The sequence below is a fragment of the Amblyomma maculatum genome, chromosome 1 (assembly GCF_055883805.1).
Source record: "Amblyomma maculatum isolate TAMU_Amacu chromosome 1, ASM5588380v1, whole genome shotgun sequence".
NCBI classification, from domain to species: domain Eukaryota; kingdom Metazoa; phylum Arthropoda; class Arachnida; order Ixodida; family Ixodidae; genus Amblyomma; species Amblyomma maculatum.
In genome coordinates, this window is record NC_139344.1 from 166322515 (window position 1) to 166336853 (window position 14339).

The 14339-nt window shown below is 46.4% G+C and overlaps 1 protein-coding gene across 2 annotated transcripts in view; it reads left to right on the plus strand.

The window, feature by feature from the left end:
• Sec24AB (Protein transport protein Sec24AB) overlaps positions 1-14339 on the plus strand; it is a 131888-nt gene that overhangs the window by 13587 nt on the left and 103962 nt on the right. Inside the window, exons 3-4 of one of the 2 annotated variants that reach the window (XM_084589520.1) lie at positions 3285-3362; positions 12922-13014. In XM_084589520.1, coding sequence (XP_084445646.1) covers positions 3285-3362; positions 12922-13014 — 171 coding nt within the window. The remainder of the gene's footprint in view (positions 1-3284; positions 3363-12921; positions 13015-14339) is intronic. The other variant, XM_084589521.1, reaches the window with a different exon arrangement.

The window sequence follows — 14339 nt, forward strand, 5'->3', positions numbered from 1 at the left end:
ACCGCGGCAGCTCAAAACAAGGTTTCTGTGTCGCCAGAAATTGCGCAGCAGAAATCGCGAGCGTTTTTCGCTTGCATGTCGATGGCGCGCGTCACTCCGTTTCGGTCGTCTCATCCACAGCTCATTTCTTGGCAGCGTGCCAAGATGCTGCACAGCGATAACGTTGCGGCGTGTTTATCTTTTATCTTTTGATAGCTCCTGTGGCAGGGAGCGAACTTGGCAGTGCCCGCGATGGCTTGATTGCACATGCCTGTTTCGATTTATCGCGCCGCGCTTGGGGCGGGCGTCATGATCGCAGCAGCTGACCGCGTGCTTTCGTTGATTCATACATGCAAGGATAAACGACTCCCACCAAAAAAAGAAAAAAAGAAAGAAAAAAAAACCCCTGTTGCTTCTTAACGTCCGCAGCCGCCATATCTTACGCTACGCGCTGCGTACAGCACAACAATAAGAATGAATGACTCACAAAAAAAAAAAAGAGAGAGAGAGAGATCTGCCGCTTCTTGACGTCCGCAGGTGCTGTCAGCCGCCGCGCGCAGAGGGTTCACTACACACGCTGGAGAAAGCGTCCAACGTCTGAAAACGGGCTGAGCTGGCTTGGCGCATGCGTAGCGCATGCGTAGCGCATGCTGAAGGAGAGAGATAGCTCGGCAAAAGAATGGGCACACCCACGCACATGGCCTGCAAACGTCATGTGCTGGCGCGCGGGAAATGATAACTGCAGATGCGCGCGCCTTTGGGGAATGAGCATGGCGCTGCCCAGACCAGCCGTCGCCGAACTGTCCCCTCTCATTCCTTCCGCGCGTGGCTTGAAAACGTCACGCGGCGAACGGCCAAGGGGGATGCAATAGTCTTTGGGGAAGGCACACTCCCCAGTGCGTGGTGCGGAGTTCGATATATCGAACGACCAGTGAAATTGAGTTCGATATATGACGCGGCTTTCCTATACTTTTACATGGGATTTTCAAGGGGATATTCCGTGAGTTCGATATAACCGAAATTCGATATATCCGGGTTCGATATAACCGGGTTCGACTGTAGCTCGTTTTCCACCGAGCTGAGACACTTCAACACCTCATCGCTGAAGTCGTTCCTCGTGCAGTAGGCTTTGACATTCTATTGCGTCCTTGCACGAGACTTCTGGCGTGCCCTCATCCTCATCATCCGACTCATCGTCCGACTCATCCGGTGCGCTCCCTGCAGCACAACGCACTGCCGCAACGATTGCCTCGTTGGGGTTTGCCTCCTCAATGATGTCGGACACGTTTTCATCCTCGTGGGCGTAGCTTTTGACCTTGTTGGATGCATTCATAAAGGGATTTTCCACAAGATTGGACCACATTTCGTTCGCATTGATGATCTCGTCGCCGGCATCGCAGCTCCGATCTCCAGCGTCCGAAGCTCCGGCATCCAAAGTTCCGGCATTATGCACGAACCCGGCCTTCTCAAAGCACCCCTTCATTGTTGTGGGTTTCACTTGCCACCAAGACGCTGCTATCATGTCAATGACTCCATGTACATCATGACTCCGTGCACATCAACTTTAACAGCTTCCTGTCGTTGCATATTTAAAACCACTCGCTCACTCATGCGTTTCTTGTACAGGGCTTTCATCGTAGCAGTCACGCCTTGATCAAGAGGCTGCCACTTCGCAGTGGTGTTTGCCGGCAGAAACTTTACTCTCACTGCACTCAGTTTTGATTGAACATTGTGAGCAGTGCAGTTGTCAAGAATCAAAACGACTCTTCGTTTTGCTGCGACCATGTTGTCGTTGAACTTCTTCAGTGATTTGCCAAACAATTCTCGGGTCATCCAGGCCTTCGAATTCGCCTCGTATGTCATCGGAAGGTGTTCTCTCTTTTTGAAACGTCTGGGCCTCTTCGATTTTTCTATCACAAGCAAGCACTGCTTGTCGGATACGTCCATGTTCACACAAAACAAAAAAGTGACATACTCCTTTGACACCTTGCAGCCGGAGCAAGGGCCACCTTTCAATGCGAGGGTTTGGTTGGGAAGCATGTTGTAGCACACACCAGCCTCATCGGCATTGTACACGTCTTTTTACGTGTGCACTGAGAGTAGTGTCTCAAGATTAACGTCAAACCACGCTTGAATGCAGGCGCCGTTGACCTCTCCACTTTTGCCCGAAATCACCCTGCAGCTAATCCCATGGCGATCTTTAAATCGCTGAATCCATCCATTCAGTGGATTGAAGCAGTCATGTCCAAACAGGCGCACGAAGTTCCTAGCCTTTGTTTGGAGCATCGGGTCACTTACTGGGACGTTCTGTGCTCGCACTTTGCGGAACCATCTAAACAAGGCCTCATCAACGTCTTCATACTTAAGGGTACGAATCCTTTTTCTTGCGAGAGACGCGCAGTCTTTTTCTAGCTGCTTCTGTATGTTTTCACGGTTCTCTATGGATTGCGAAAACTGTTGTGTCAGCGACACCTTACTTCCTGCCAACCATAGCTTTCGTCACACCACTTTCCACGTCCTTGATTATGCGCTCCTTCGTTTCAGGAGGTAAGGCCTGTCGTTTCCCGGGCTTTTGAGACGCGGACGCCATAAATTTACTATAAACATTGTGTAATAATGCTTATATTTGATTTGTATGTTGCGATACGTCGGTTTATTCTTAGTGGCTTTGTTTCAAGATCTAGCGCTAAGCTTTCGATAGCGTCCTCGGAAGCAAACGCTAAAAAGAGATCGCCAGTGCCATGTGTCTTCTATGCAACTCTTTTTGAATACAAGTCTTTCAACTTGGTAAAAGACCGCTTAGGTGAAAGAGTTCTTGCTTAGTTGTGTGACAGAAGTATTACTCTGGTTTTGTATTTCTCTGCGACCTTTGAATGCATTGCCTATTAAGGGGACGAAGGCCCTTGTCTGGCATTGGGCTTTTCGCCCTTTTTTCTGGAGTGTAGAAGCATTTGCGGTGGAGCTAGTTGTTTTATGCTGTACATTTGAACTGAGCAAAGGACACAAACACGGGAAATAAGGGGGAGAGAAAGAGTGACTACTAGTACCAGGTGGGTTTATTGCAGAAGGCAGTCTTTGCGTAAGCTGCTCTTTCTGTTCCTCTTATTTCTTGTGTTTGGGTTCTTTGTGCTGCTCAAATGTACTTCTTGTATGAGGCTTTCAGGAAAAAAAAGTTTGGCCACATTGCCATGGACGTATTAACAATGTTTTGCTGTGTGTGCGTACAGGCAAAGGTATCCTGTTACACTGTGGAGATGACAGCTCTGTTAAATGGCAGCTAAACTAGGTTAATGCATTTGGTGCAGGTGTGGCATCAAGCAGCAGAATAAACCAAGGTTATCAGCAGCCTGGGTCAAGTCCTCTGGTGACACCTACTGCATCTGGTGAGGCTTTACCTAGTGCTGTTTTCACGCAATGTTTGTTACTCCATCAAGATTTGACCAGCTCTTTGACTAGCTCAGAATCCTTATTTTTTATTTGCACCTGTTTTACTTTCCCAAAGCTGTGGTGTTGAGACTGCATGTTGAATGAGTGGAACGTGGGGATTTTACTGAGTGTGATTTGCAGTGACTTTACTGAAACTTCCCACTTGGCTGAGCTCTTTTCCAACACTTACAGCTAAAGTCGTAAACACACCTTGAAATGAAATTCTCCAGGCAACCTTTGAGTCCTGTTTTGTATTTTAGAAACTCGCCGCCACACGAATGTTTTCTCGAGTGGAGGAAAAATGCAAGAATTTCCTCAAGAACCTCATGGTCGCATCAACGTTACCTTGGGGGCTCCTCAACCCGCACTCTGCTGGTAAACATGGCTGACGTCGCATTGTTCGCTCACTGTGTGGGCTTCGTTCTACCCATAGATAGTTTTTACGGAAGTGAACACAATGAGGATGTGGAGAATCGTGCACCTAAGTGTCGGCTGAGGGACTACGTCAATTCGTTTGATTCAGGACTTCCTGGCAATGCTAATATTTTATGAGTGCGATCATGGCTAGCCGCCTGATGTTCCTGCTGCGGATACCGGGCATGGATAGCCATATTTGGTCACCAATTCCATTGTTGTAGCTGACCATGGCACAATTCTTACATGGCGAGGGTACATTTAAAGTCATCACTTGATACCTGAGCAACGCTTCACAGCCTACCACTTGCTGAGTTGAGGAGCACATCTGATGGCTAATTGCAGGCAACAGCGGTGTACTTGTGGGTAATGGCATATAGCACACAGGAAGCTGGAGGTGGGGTGGCTCCGGAGGTGCAATGGAGCTGTGCGAACACCTGTACTGCGCGCATTAATGGCTTGCCCGTCACCGGCCTCAAGGTACATAGTATGTCTTCAGATGATAGCCAGCGCTGTAGAGGGAGCATGTGTGTTTGCTTGTCTCATGGAGTCGGGGTAGAACGAGAGGAAGAAGATGGCTGCACGGCATGAAAGAGCACTGAACAAGGGTAGAGATGGGGAGCCTGTGATCATCATGATTACGCTGCCCAGACAAAGACAAGTCCACTTGTTGAAACGTTGGCTCGATCTGCAAACTGAGGCTTCCCCCCCCCCCCCCCCCCCCCTCTGCCCTTGTTCAGTGCTCTTGTTTCACGGAAGGGATATTCGCAGCTGGCAGAAAAGTATGGCTTTGAAACCGCAAGCAACGTTTGCTTCTGAACAGTTGTATTCGTTGGTTTGGGTGTGTGCATTGCAATATGCTGCATAGAATTGCATGCGCTCTTATCACTTTTCCCAGAGCCTCTTGAGGGTCGGAGGCAAAGGTAAGAGAAATTCCACACCAAGCTTGAATAAAAGGCTTCCCACCATTTCTGAAGGTCTGTGTCATATTCTATGTGTACTCTACATCACTGGTGGATACTGTTGTCGGACACTGAAAATGTTTCCTGCAGTTCCCCGCTGCTTCCTTGTTCATGTAGCCCTAAAAACATATTTCCCTAGGCTATGGAACTTCGAGGTTGGTAGGCAAGGTTGTTCAAAAGACATGGCATGACAAAATGTGCATTTTCAGTGCTGCAGCATGATATTTTTGGGCCAACTTTTGCCATTCATTTTGTCCCTTTATGCCACTCACGCTTTCTCGGAGACCTTGTCGAAGGAAACTCAGAGACATCCATGAATCTGTATCGATCCTTGAGTGGAGGAGCAGCTGTTTTTTCCATTGGGGAGGGTGGAGGTGGAGCGCCGAGTGGATGCATGTTTGTGAATTTGGGCGTTAGTCTAAGTATACATTTGATCCAAATATTAATCCAAATAGTCCAAATATTTTTGGAGTAGGGTTTCCGATTCGGCACCAGAGTGGCTGAATCAGCCACAGGACAACCCTATCCTGATTGACCAGCGAAATGCAAATACGCTTCTGAGGGAGTACAATGGAAGCTCTCATGTTTATCTGGTGCCAGAAGTTAGGCCTGGCGTCTGTTTTTACATTTTTGCTTGACGACGATGAGCAGTAAGAACATCACTCGGGGGCCGTACATTTTACTATGATCACTGGTGCTAGTCTCTGAGCTCCTTCAACTGCTTTCCGAATAATTGGTCTTAGAAGTGTAACATCTTGATCAGATGTCATTGTCAGAATTGTAAACAAATGTCCAGGGTTCACCGCCGACATTTTAGACTGCATAAAAAACGGTCCTGTGTGCTCTGACCATTTTGGAATTGACGGAACTGCATGTTACAGTTTAATCCGCTTTTCTCACCACATCCGGATAGAGCTCTCTGACTCGGAGCAAGTTGCTCCGTAATGACCAGTAGAACTTGCGAACCTGGCCCAGGTCATCTTGTGGAGCATCCATTCACTGCTTATTACTGATCAAGAAAAGCTGCTCTGCTCTGAGTTCCCATAAGTTTGCTGGTTTGAGGAGGGATACTAGCTTTTTGGTGCATTGTGATGAACTTGAAGCTGTGGAAAGGCACCTTTGAATAGGTAATACATTTACAAATTATGCATGCAAAGTGCACTTTTGCATTGGTGCAGTTCCCTGTTATCTTGTATTTATCATAATGGTGATAATCACTTTTCAATGTTTGGACATGTTTTAGGCCTAAGTTGCATGGATGATGAATAAGGTAATCTTACAAGTATCTGTACAAGCTGACCATGTTGGCCATCTTAAATGTTGCAGACAACTTTATTTAAAACAGAATTTGAATACAGTAAAAGTTTAACAAGTTTAAGTCGCGGAGACTTTGAGAAATGTTCGAATTAACTGGGTTTTGTGACTGAACCGAGCACAGCAAAAAAAATACACAGACCAAGAAACTGTATTGCGAGAACGTGCTGTGCATACCCTACGCTTCATCCCACCATTGCACTTTGTTCTGTAGTTTCCCACAGGACGGCATTGCGGTGTGCGCGAAGCTAATGCAGTAAATTATTAAAACATCACCATGGCAGCACAGTTCAAAAGTGAAATGGCGCTTCACTTTGTCTTCTACTCTCAAGTGCCGCCTGAATGTCTTCCTGCAGATATGTTGACGATGTAGTTTTGCTGAGGTTATTATTGGAAGGTGCCCTCACGCCACCTACAGCTTCTCTGAGGGAGAGGCCGTCAGCATGAACGAACCAGTAAAATAGCGTGCAATTTGAACTTCCCACAGTGTAACTGATTTGCATACTAATTAAATGCTCTTTTGATGCATGGGCCTCATGTGTCGTGCCAGGAACAGACACAGTTATGGGTGCGCATACTATTTGTTGGTAGTCCAAAGCTACCTCATTCACGCCTCAGACATGTGAGTTAAATTTCGTGTGGCCAACTTTCTGAGGGAAAGGTTGACCTTATGAGGCAGTACTTAAAACAATCGAATTTCCCTCTAGGCCACGGCACACCTGTCAAATAAAAGGCGCTGACTGGTGTTGTATGTAGTCATGGAGCAGGAGTGGTCATGTTGCAGGACATCCTCTGTTGCTGCTATTCGCCGCGAGATCGACCTAGATGGGGCGCCACTGTCGCTCCGATAGTGTGGATCGGCAGCCGGCGGCGCTCGTAGAAATGCACACGGTGTAGGTCAGCTTCCAAGTTTACGGCGGGTTTGTTGGCGATAAAAACGTGCGTTCTGCAATGCCTTAGCGATTTACTACTTATAGTGTCCTAATATATTGCAGAAAAAAATCTGGATTTCGCTAATGGAGCAAAAAAAAGAAAATATACGTGGATATTAGAAAAACACGGCACGCAACTACCAATCTTTTATATTTACTGGTATCGTTTTGCACGCTTTTTGCATTGTACGGCTCTCACAGGCCTGATAATTGGGCCTGAACATGACATATCTTATTGCCTGATGAGTAATTACTCCCTTATTAGGCCTTTTCAACAGTGTGCGCGTCTTATACGAGTGAAACAGGCAAATTTAGTGTCAAGCCCACGAATATACAAGGTTCGAATTGAGGCAGCCTGGTTCATTATATCGTACTTGACTCGAGGATTAGAAGGTTAAATCTTGTACTGGCAGCGTATTACCTGGCGGTTTGCCGTTGACTGAGTGGACATCAACTCTGGCTAGACAACCAGGCACAAGTCTTCCCCAAAAATGAGACTACGCCGACACTGAAAAGGAAACTAGCTCACTGCATACATAAGCTGACAGTTCACGGGTAGAGCACTGAGGGGATTGAGTTTGCTGAGCTCACAACAAGGTGGGTGCTTCTTGCAGCAGATAATCTGGTAATGTTGCACTGTGAAATGACCCTAAATTTCCTGAAACCGAGGGAAGCATAAGGAATTTCTGATGTGTGGTGTTGATAAACGGTAAATTAGCGTAATTTTTTTTTATTGACAGTGAATTTTGCCACGTGACGAATTTTTACACATTTGACAAAATTTAGAACTATCAGCGATTAATTTTCTGTAACATTTAAGTGCAAGCTACGAATCAGTAGATGTGAAGACTTCGTAAAAACAGTGCTTGGTCGCTGTCATGTTCTGGCAAGAAATTTTGATATCATTGTAATTATCGTTGAGCAGTGACTCAATCTTATGCGAAGCAAAATATTAGTGTTACTTTCAAAACGGGTATCGGATATAAAACTATCCTGAAAGATATGGAGTTCATGTTATTGTGCAGCTATAAATAAGTATTTATTCCCGAACTAAACATCGATGGTTAAGCCTGTATGTAACTACAGTCGACGACCGATTTTTCGAACTCTCAACGGACCGCGAAAATGTCCGAAAAATCGGGCTGTTCGAAAGAACAAATGTGCGCCAAAAAAGCTAAATTTATTGCCTATTATTGACCTTGAGGCTGGAAAAAGTCATGAATGCTTTTCTGCACCACGCTCCGCTTCTGTGCTAACAGGTCCGCCTGAGTGGCGAGAATCATAGTGTCGCCGTAAGCCAACGAAAGGGTTGCGACCGCTTGCATCAGCTCAGCTTGCGTTGGCTGCGCTGCTGCAGTTGAGTCATCGTCGTCGTCGTCGCTCTCAGACTCCACAAGCACTTGGCGAATAATTTCTGCGTTGCCGCTCTCAGCCTCTGGAAGCACTTGGCGAATAATTTCTGCATATGTGAGCCCAGCGCACAGTTCTAACTCGTGGTCCACGTCTGAACTCTGAAAACGAGACGGTCGATGGAATTTAGACACCTGCAGTGCGAAGGTTGTCGAGCTGCTCACTGCCTGACAGCTGCTCGACGACGCTCTCCTCGTCCAAGGCAGCTGACTCGTCATTCAGCACAAATCCCACGTGGCGGAAGCAGTTGCGCAGCGTTGTGGGTGCCACAGACTTCTACGCATCGGTGAGCATACTAAGTGCTCCTAGCAAATCGACAGAGTAGGTTTTCCTACTGTCGAGGCACACCACCACCACCACCAACAACAACTGGATCACAACATAGTCTTCGTTGAGTGCCTTCTTGCTGCCGCGTTGCACGAAAAAAAAAAAAAAGCTCCTTATAAAATCTGGAAACAGCTTCTTGAAGAACTGAAGCCGATTCAATTAAATATGAGCCACAGTAGCGACTGAACATAGTTCTCGCATCAGCACGACCCCGGCTAGGCCTACTCGCTGTGCTCGGCAACGCACGTGAAACGCACGGCAAACGCACAGAGGAACAGGCAGTAGAAGCGATCAAGCTAAAAAAAAAAAATAAAACACTCCGGCAGCGAGTAGCGACGTTGTTCCGGAAGCGGAAGCTGCTAGGCAAATAATGTAGCCTCGATCCAGCGTCAGTTTAGCTGAGGAGCAGCACGCAAGGCCGGCACCGATTTCGAGGCTATCGAAGGAAAAAGTAAACAAACAAGATGGCGACGACACTGCTCAAAATCTATGGCAGTTGTCCCGGCTGACGCTTGGAATGTCTGAAAAATCGAATAGCCCTCCCTAGAGTGTCTGAAATTTTGTGACGCTTAATACATTCACTTTATAAAGTATGTCCTGGGGCCGGGAAAAAGTCCGAATAATCAAGCGTGTCCGAAAAATCAGTCTACTGTATTTTACTCCCCTTGTGAGAAACGAGTTTTGCTCGAAAGACAGCACAGACGAAAAGTGATTCCAATTATTCTAATGGGCTACGTGTACATCGATCTATGTGTATTATGTAATATACACATAACACATAAGTGTAACAGGTGCTGGGAAGATTTGCTTCTCAAACGTTCGAGCATTTCTTTAAAGCGAAATGTGCTCACTACCACTGTTACCGATGCGCAGAAGCCTTCAACGGAAAAAAAGAAAAGAAAAAAAAATGCATATATGAGCTTAACGCGCCATGCAACATCTGCTATATGACGGATGACGTAGGGGCGGGCTTCGGTGTCGTTCCCCACGTGGTATTGTTTACCGTGCAATCAAATCCCACAGCCGAGGAGAGTCTTTCGAAACGGCTGGCATCGAACCCCCCTTTCTCGAAATCAGCAGTCGAGCGCCCTACCGCTGAGACACTGTGACAGGGGTTTAAAAGCAAAAAAAAATGGGGGGGGGTACTCGGACAACTTTATTGTGGATACAGGTGCAGAGCGGCTTGTTCAAACTGGATTTGGTACGCAGCAGTCTGCGGTCGCATGTTTCAGTAGCTGTGGTATTCCAAACAGAAACGGGAATATACGATTTTTGAGCGTGTGCATTAAGTTGTATTGGCGGCAGCAACCTGTTTTGCTTTGACACGGCGCTTAACAACAGCAGTGCTTCGTTTGAGACACCGCTTGTCAAAGAATCTCAAACGCCGTAGACCGCAACTGATGATGTCCTTTCCAGCATGACATACTTGATATGGACAAGTATTTTTTTTAATTGAGCATGGGGGTGATAGCCTGTTCATATTTCTTTTGCAAGAGGCAGATAGGTAAACAAAAGCACACAGGAACCGCGAAACAAACAAAAAGCACTTGTACATGCCGCACGCGCGCACGTAAATTACTGTTGGCTGGTACGCGACGTGAACACGCATCCACGCTGAGTAGGGTTTGCCACCATGCCACTAGGTGGCGACTGCTCGATCTCGAGACCAATAGGTGATGTTTGATGCCAGTGTCTGAGCTTGCACAGTTGCCTGCACTCCTACCATGCCTTGATGAAGTGCTGAGTGCATTTATGGCTGCATTGTAGTTAAGCATGTAAAGTCTGCAGGTGTGCTGTACCATAAAGTGTTTTTCTGTGCTGGGAGTTTTGGGGTCAGGACACTACAATATATCCAGCATCAGTATTGCTTCATGGCTCCGAGGGGTCATCGTTTCACTGGTTTGTGGCGAAATCAGAATGTGATGTTCCCACATAACATCCCACATCTTTTTATCTGGGCTTATGCAAGCTGTCGCTTTGAATTGGTTGATCAAATATGCATGAGAAATTACAGGATTGCAGAAATTTTTTGAATTATGCCATTTGAATTTTAACAAGTTCAAATTATTGTGGTTTTTATTTACATTCTTTGTCAAGATTGCTTTTCTGACACTGCGGGGTCGTCACTTCATTGGTTTGCGGCGAAATTGGAATTGGGCATTCCCACATAACACCCGAAACCTGCTATTTAAAGAGATAGGGACACCAATTTTTTGTTTAACGTTTGTGCTCTAAGTAGTGCGCAGCAATTCTGTAAGCATAGAACACAGTGTTTAGAAGCACAAAATAGCAGTACGAAAATTCATTATCGTATTATTAGTAAGCAGCAGTTTCGGTTTCGGTTCGTAGTTGCCATGTTTTTACTTGACGTCAAGAAACAGAAGGCATTACATTGAAATGCCATGTGGACCAAAATCTCGTGGCGTCAACGAGTAGGTGTGTTGTCTGCTTTGTGTGCAGTATGGCGGAGTAACGCTGCGGAAACAGTCGGTCAACTGCGTCCGCAAACATGTTTGCATCGGGCTGGTGATCCTGCCATGCTGCACCAACAAAGAAGTATTTGGAAACGTGTTCACCCACTAACAGCTGTCACCAATTTGTTCTCTGACATCCGGCCAACAGCATATCACGCCGCGGAAACTTGTTGCTCGTAGCAGCGCCGATTTCGGGAGACGCTCGCTTCGCTACAATTTCACCCGAATTCCTACGCTATATGAGGGGCTGGAAAAAATTAAATAGCGGAAGAGGCTCTCCCTTTAATCTAAATTTGCTTTGACTATGAAGGAGGGCGCATAAACGCTCGCGGGCTTATAGTATGCATCGCAAAGAGGCATAGCTTTCGTGCACAGTTTTAAGCGTTGCTTATATGTGTGCAAACTGGTGATTGTGGTGTGAAAATTCCCAAATTTTAGCAAATGGATATAGCCACGAGTTTAGTTTTGGCTGCAGTGAACTGAATTCTGCTATTGCTCACATCTCATGATGCGCATACAATCACCACAAAGCGCCGGTGTGACCCGGTGCGCCGAGCAATGCTGCAGGCGGCCTGCAACAGTCGTTGGCGCTTGTGGAGAGCAAATTAGGCGGATTGAGGACGGTCGTCAAACACTCGTCTTAATGAGCTTATTTTATTTTGAGATGAACTTCTTTGTAAAGCAGTGACCAAAGACCAACGTTTAGTACTGTATTGACCAGTTTCAAAGTGCCGTCCGGCGAAACCGACTAGGCCTAGCGACGAGTAGTGCAGGCAGAAAGCAGCACAGTTTGTTGCCTGGCGCACCCGTGAGAGGTGCCGTTGCTGAAAGCTCCACAGTTAAGCAATCATGCTGCTGTTGCACGAGTAGGGCAGGCAGTTCTGATAACGTTTTTCGTTTCTGGTATGAAGCCAAGGAGCGCTACACTCCTGCACTGCCCGACCACTCCAGTCTCTGCTTTGGCGACCGACAGCAACGCTGTTTGCTGACCATCGCCCTGCCGTTGGCGGCAGCCTTTGCAAGCTTCAGTGAAGGAAAATGGCCATGAAGTATATTTTTGGCTACAGTGGCTACAGTGAGCTGTTGTGTTGTCCGTGCGTTAGAACTGTTGGAGGAGCCGGAAAGAGCTGACCAGCAACAGCAAGGTTGCTTGGGCTGATTGCGACATATCTCAAAAGTCAAAGTTGTTTGTTTTTCGTAACGCTCTGATAAGATATTTCTGGGGAAATTTGCCCGTTTTCATTTGCCTGTTTTTTTTTGTCTTGTATATATGTCATGGTAAATTCATCTGGTGCACAGAACGGCATCTGCCCGGGTGGTGTGGTACTTGGTAAACTTTATTCAGATGGTGCACCTGACTTGAGGTGTGGATTCTGTGACACACCTTGTCTATGAGACTTGAGTTTTTCTGTTGCTTTCCGTAATGTCCCATTGCTATAGTTGTTAGATGCAGTAGAATATAGTGTGCACAGTGCAGTGGCACTGAAGCTTTGCAATGTTATGCATGTATGTGGCTGGATTCAATCACATGAACTGCTATAGCTGTCTGTCTGTGTGTGTGTTTTCGTGGTGATGGGACTGTCCACATCCTTCATTCTCATGTTCTCTCTGTCTTACATCATCAAACTAACGGTGCATCACAACTCTTGCCACATCTCTTTTCTGTGCCCTTCCCACCTTTAGAGCCTACATCGGCGAAGTCTTCACGGAATGCTTCTCCAATTCCCAGTCAGCGTTACGATTTCATGGAGGGACAGTTCTCTTCTCCCAGGCCGAGTATGTCTAATGTCGCTTGTGTACCCATCAGCCTGTCTTACTCTCTTGTTTCGCTTTTGCACGACCTTGTCCTCTTTTCTTTTCGCCTTCTAGATAGATCACTCTACTGCTTTAGTGTTTAGTTCAGTGTTTGTTGCTTTTCACTGCATTGTGCCAAGGCAGGTCAGTTAGTCCAAAATGAAAAGCTGCCTGTGAGTTTCTGAATTAAAAAGTTCAAGATAAGAATAAGGTTATTTAGGAATGACGTATAATGCTACAATATGGGTGCTGCCTAAGGGTAATGTGCGTAAGGCAGTACTGTGGTGCACAGTCTGGAAGCAACCTTCTGCACTTAATGTAGACCATTGCTTAAAAGTAATTTATATTACTGGAGCTTGGATGGGTCACTAGAGCATCCATTGGCTCCCACGTGCGAACTGTCGTACTGTTCCTGATTTTTACTCAAATAGGTCTGATATTGGCCCTTGGTTTTAGGCTATGGTTTATTTCTTTAGTTTTGGTATTGTTCTCTGGGACTTTTTTCTTTCCATTTGAGAAGGCCCATGAGAAGGCCCATCAGGTTTCGCTTGATAATGAAGGTGCTTTCCTGGACATGTGGAATCTGAATATGGGAATGAAAAGCAGTCACACAAAGAAGATTGGTCATTGCATGTCATAGGTGAAAGTAAAGCACTCGTTTTTTACCCCTCATTCACCAAAGTCTTTCCTTTGTTGTGTTTCCTGTTTTTCATTTGAGTTCAGATTTCTGTAACAGTTTTGTGGTTTATATATGTGTGCTTTTTAAAATGATAGGGTGGCTTGATGAACAATGCAGGACACCTTTCGAGTCATGAGTTATGCCCTTGTGTAGATGACTGTTGGTACTGTTAGTTGTGCCTGTGCCAATGCAGTAAAACCTCGTTTATCTGGATCTCATTAACTCTGAAATTCGGCTAACTCGGTCTCTGCGCGATTCAGGCAAGACTGTGCATAGTTCAATGGCGGCAAACGCTCATCATCTCTGAGGCATTTACCCGCACATTGGTTAACTCTCCGATGAGGGCTGCCGACCTTCCTGCGTGACCGTGCGATACAGCATGGATGTGCATCCACAGCAAGTGGGCAATGGGAAACCTACGCGAGGCGAGTCGGTCTACGCACTACTTGGCAAAAACGAAAAACAGCCAAAAAAAAAGGAAAGCTGAAGGGCAACAAATGTGGTGATGACAGTGGATCATGTGAGCAGTGACTAGGTGGCGCCGGTGATCGCGCGCTTCAAAGGGAGCAGCCACATTGTCTTCAGGGTGCGAGCATGTCATGGCTGTCACTGCTGTCCCATGACTGCG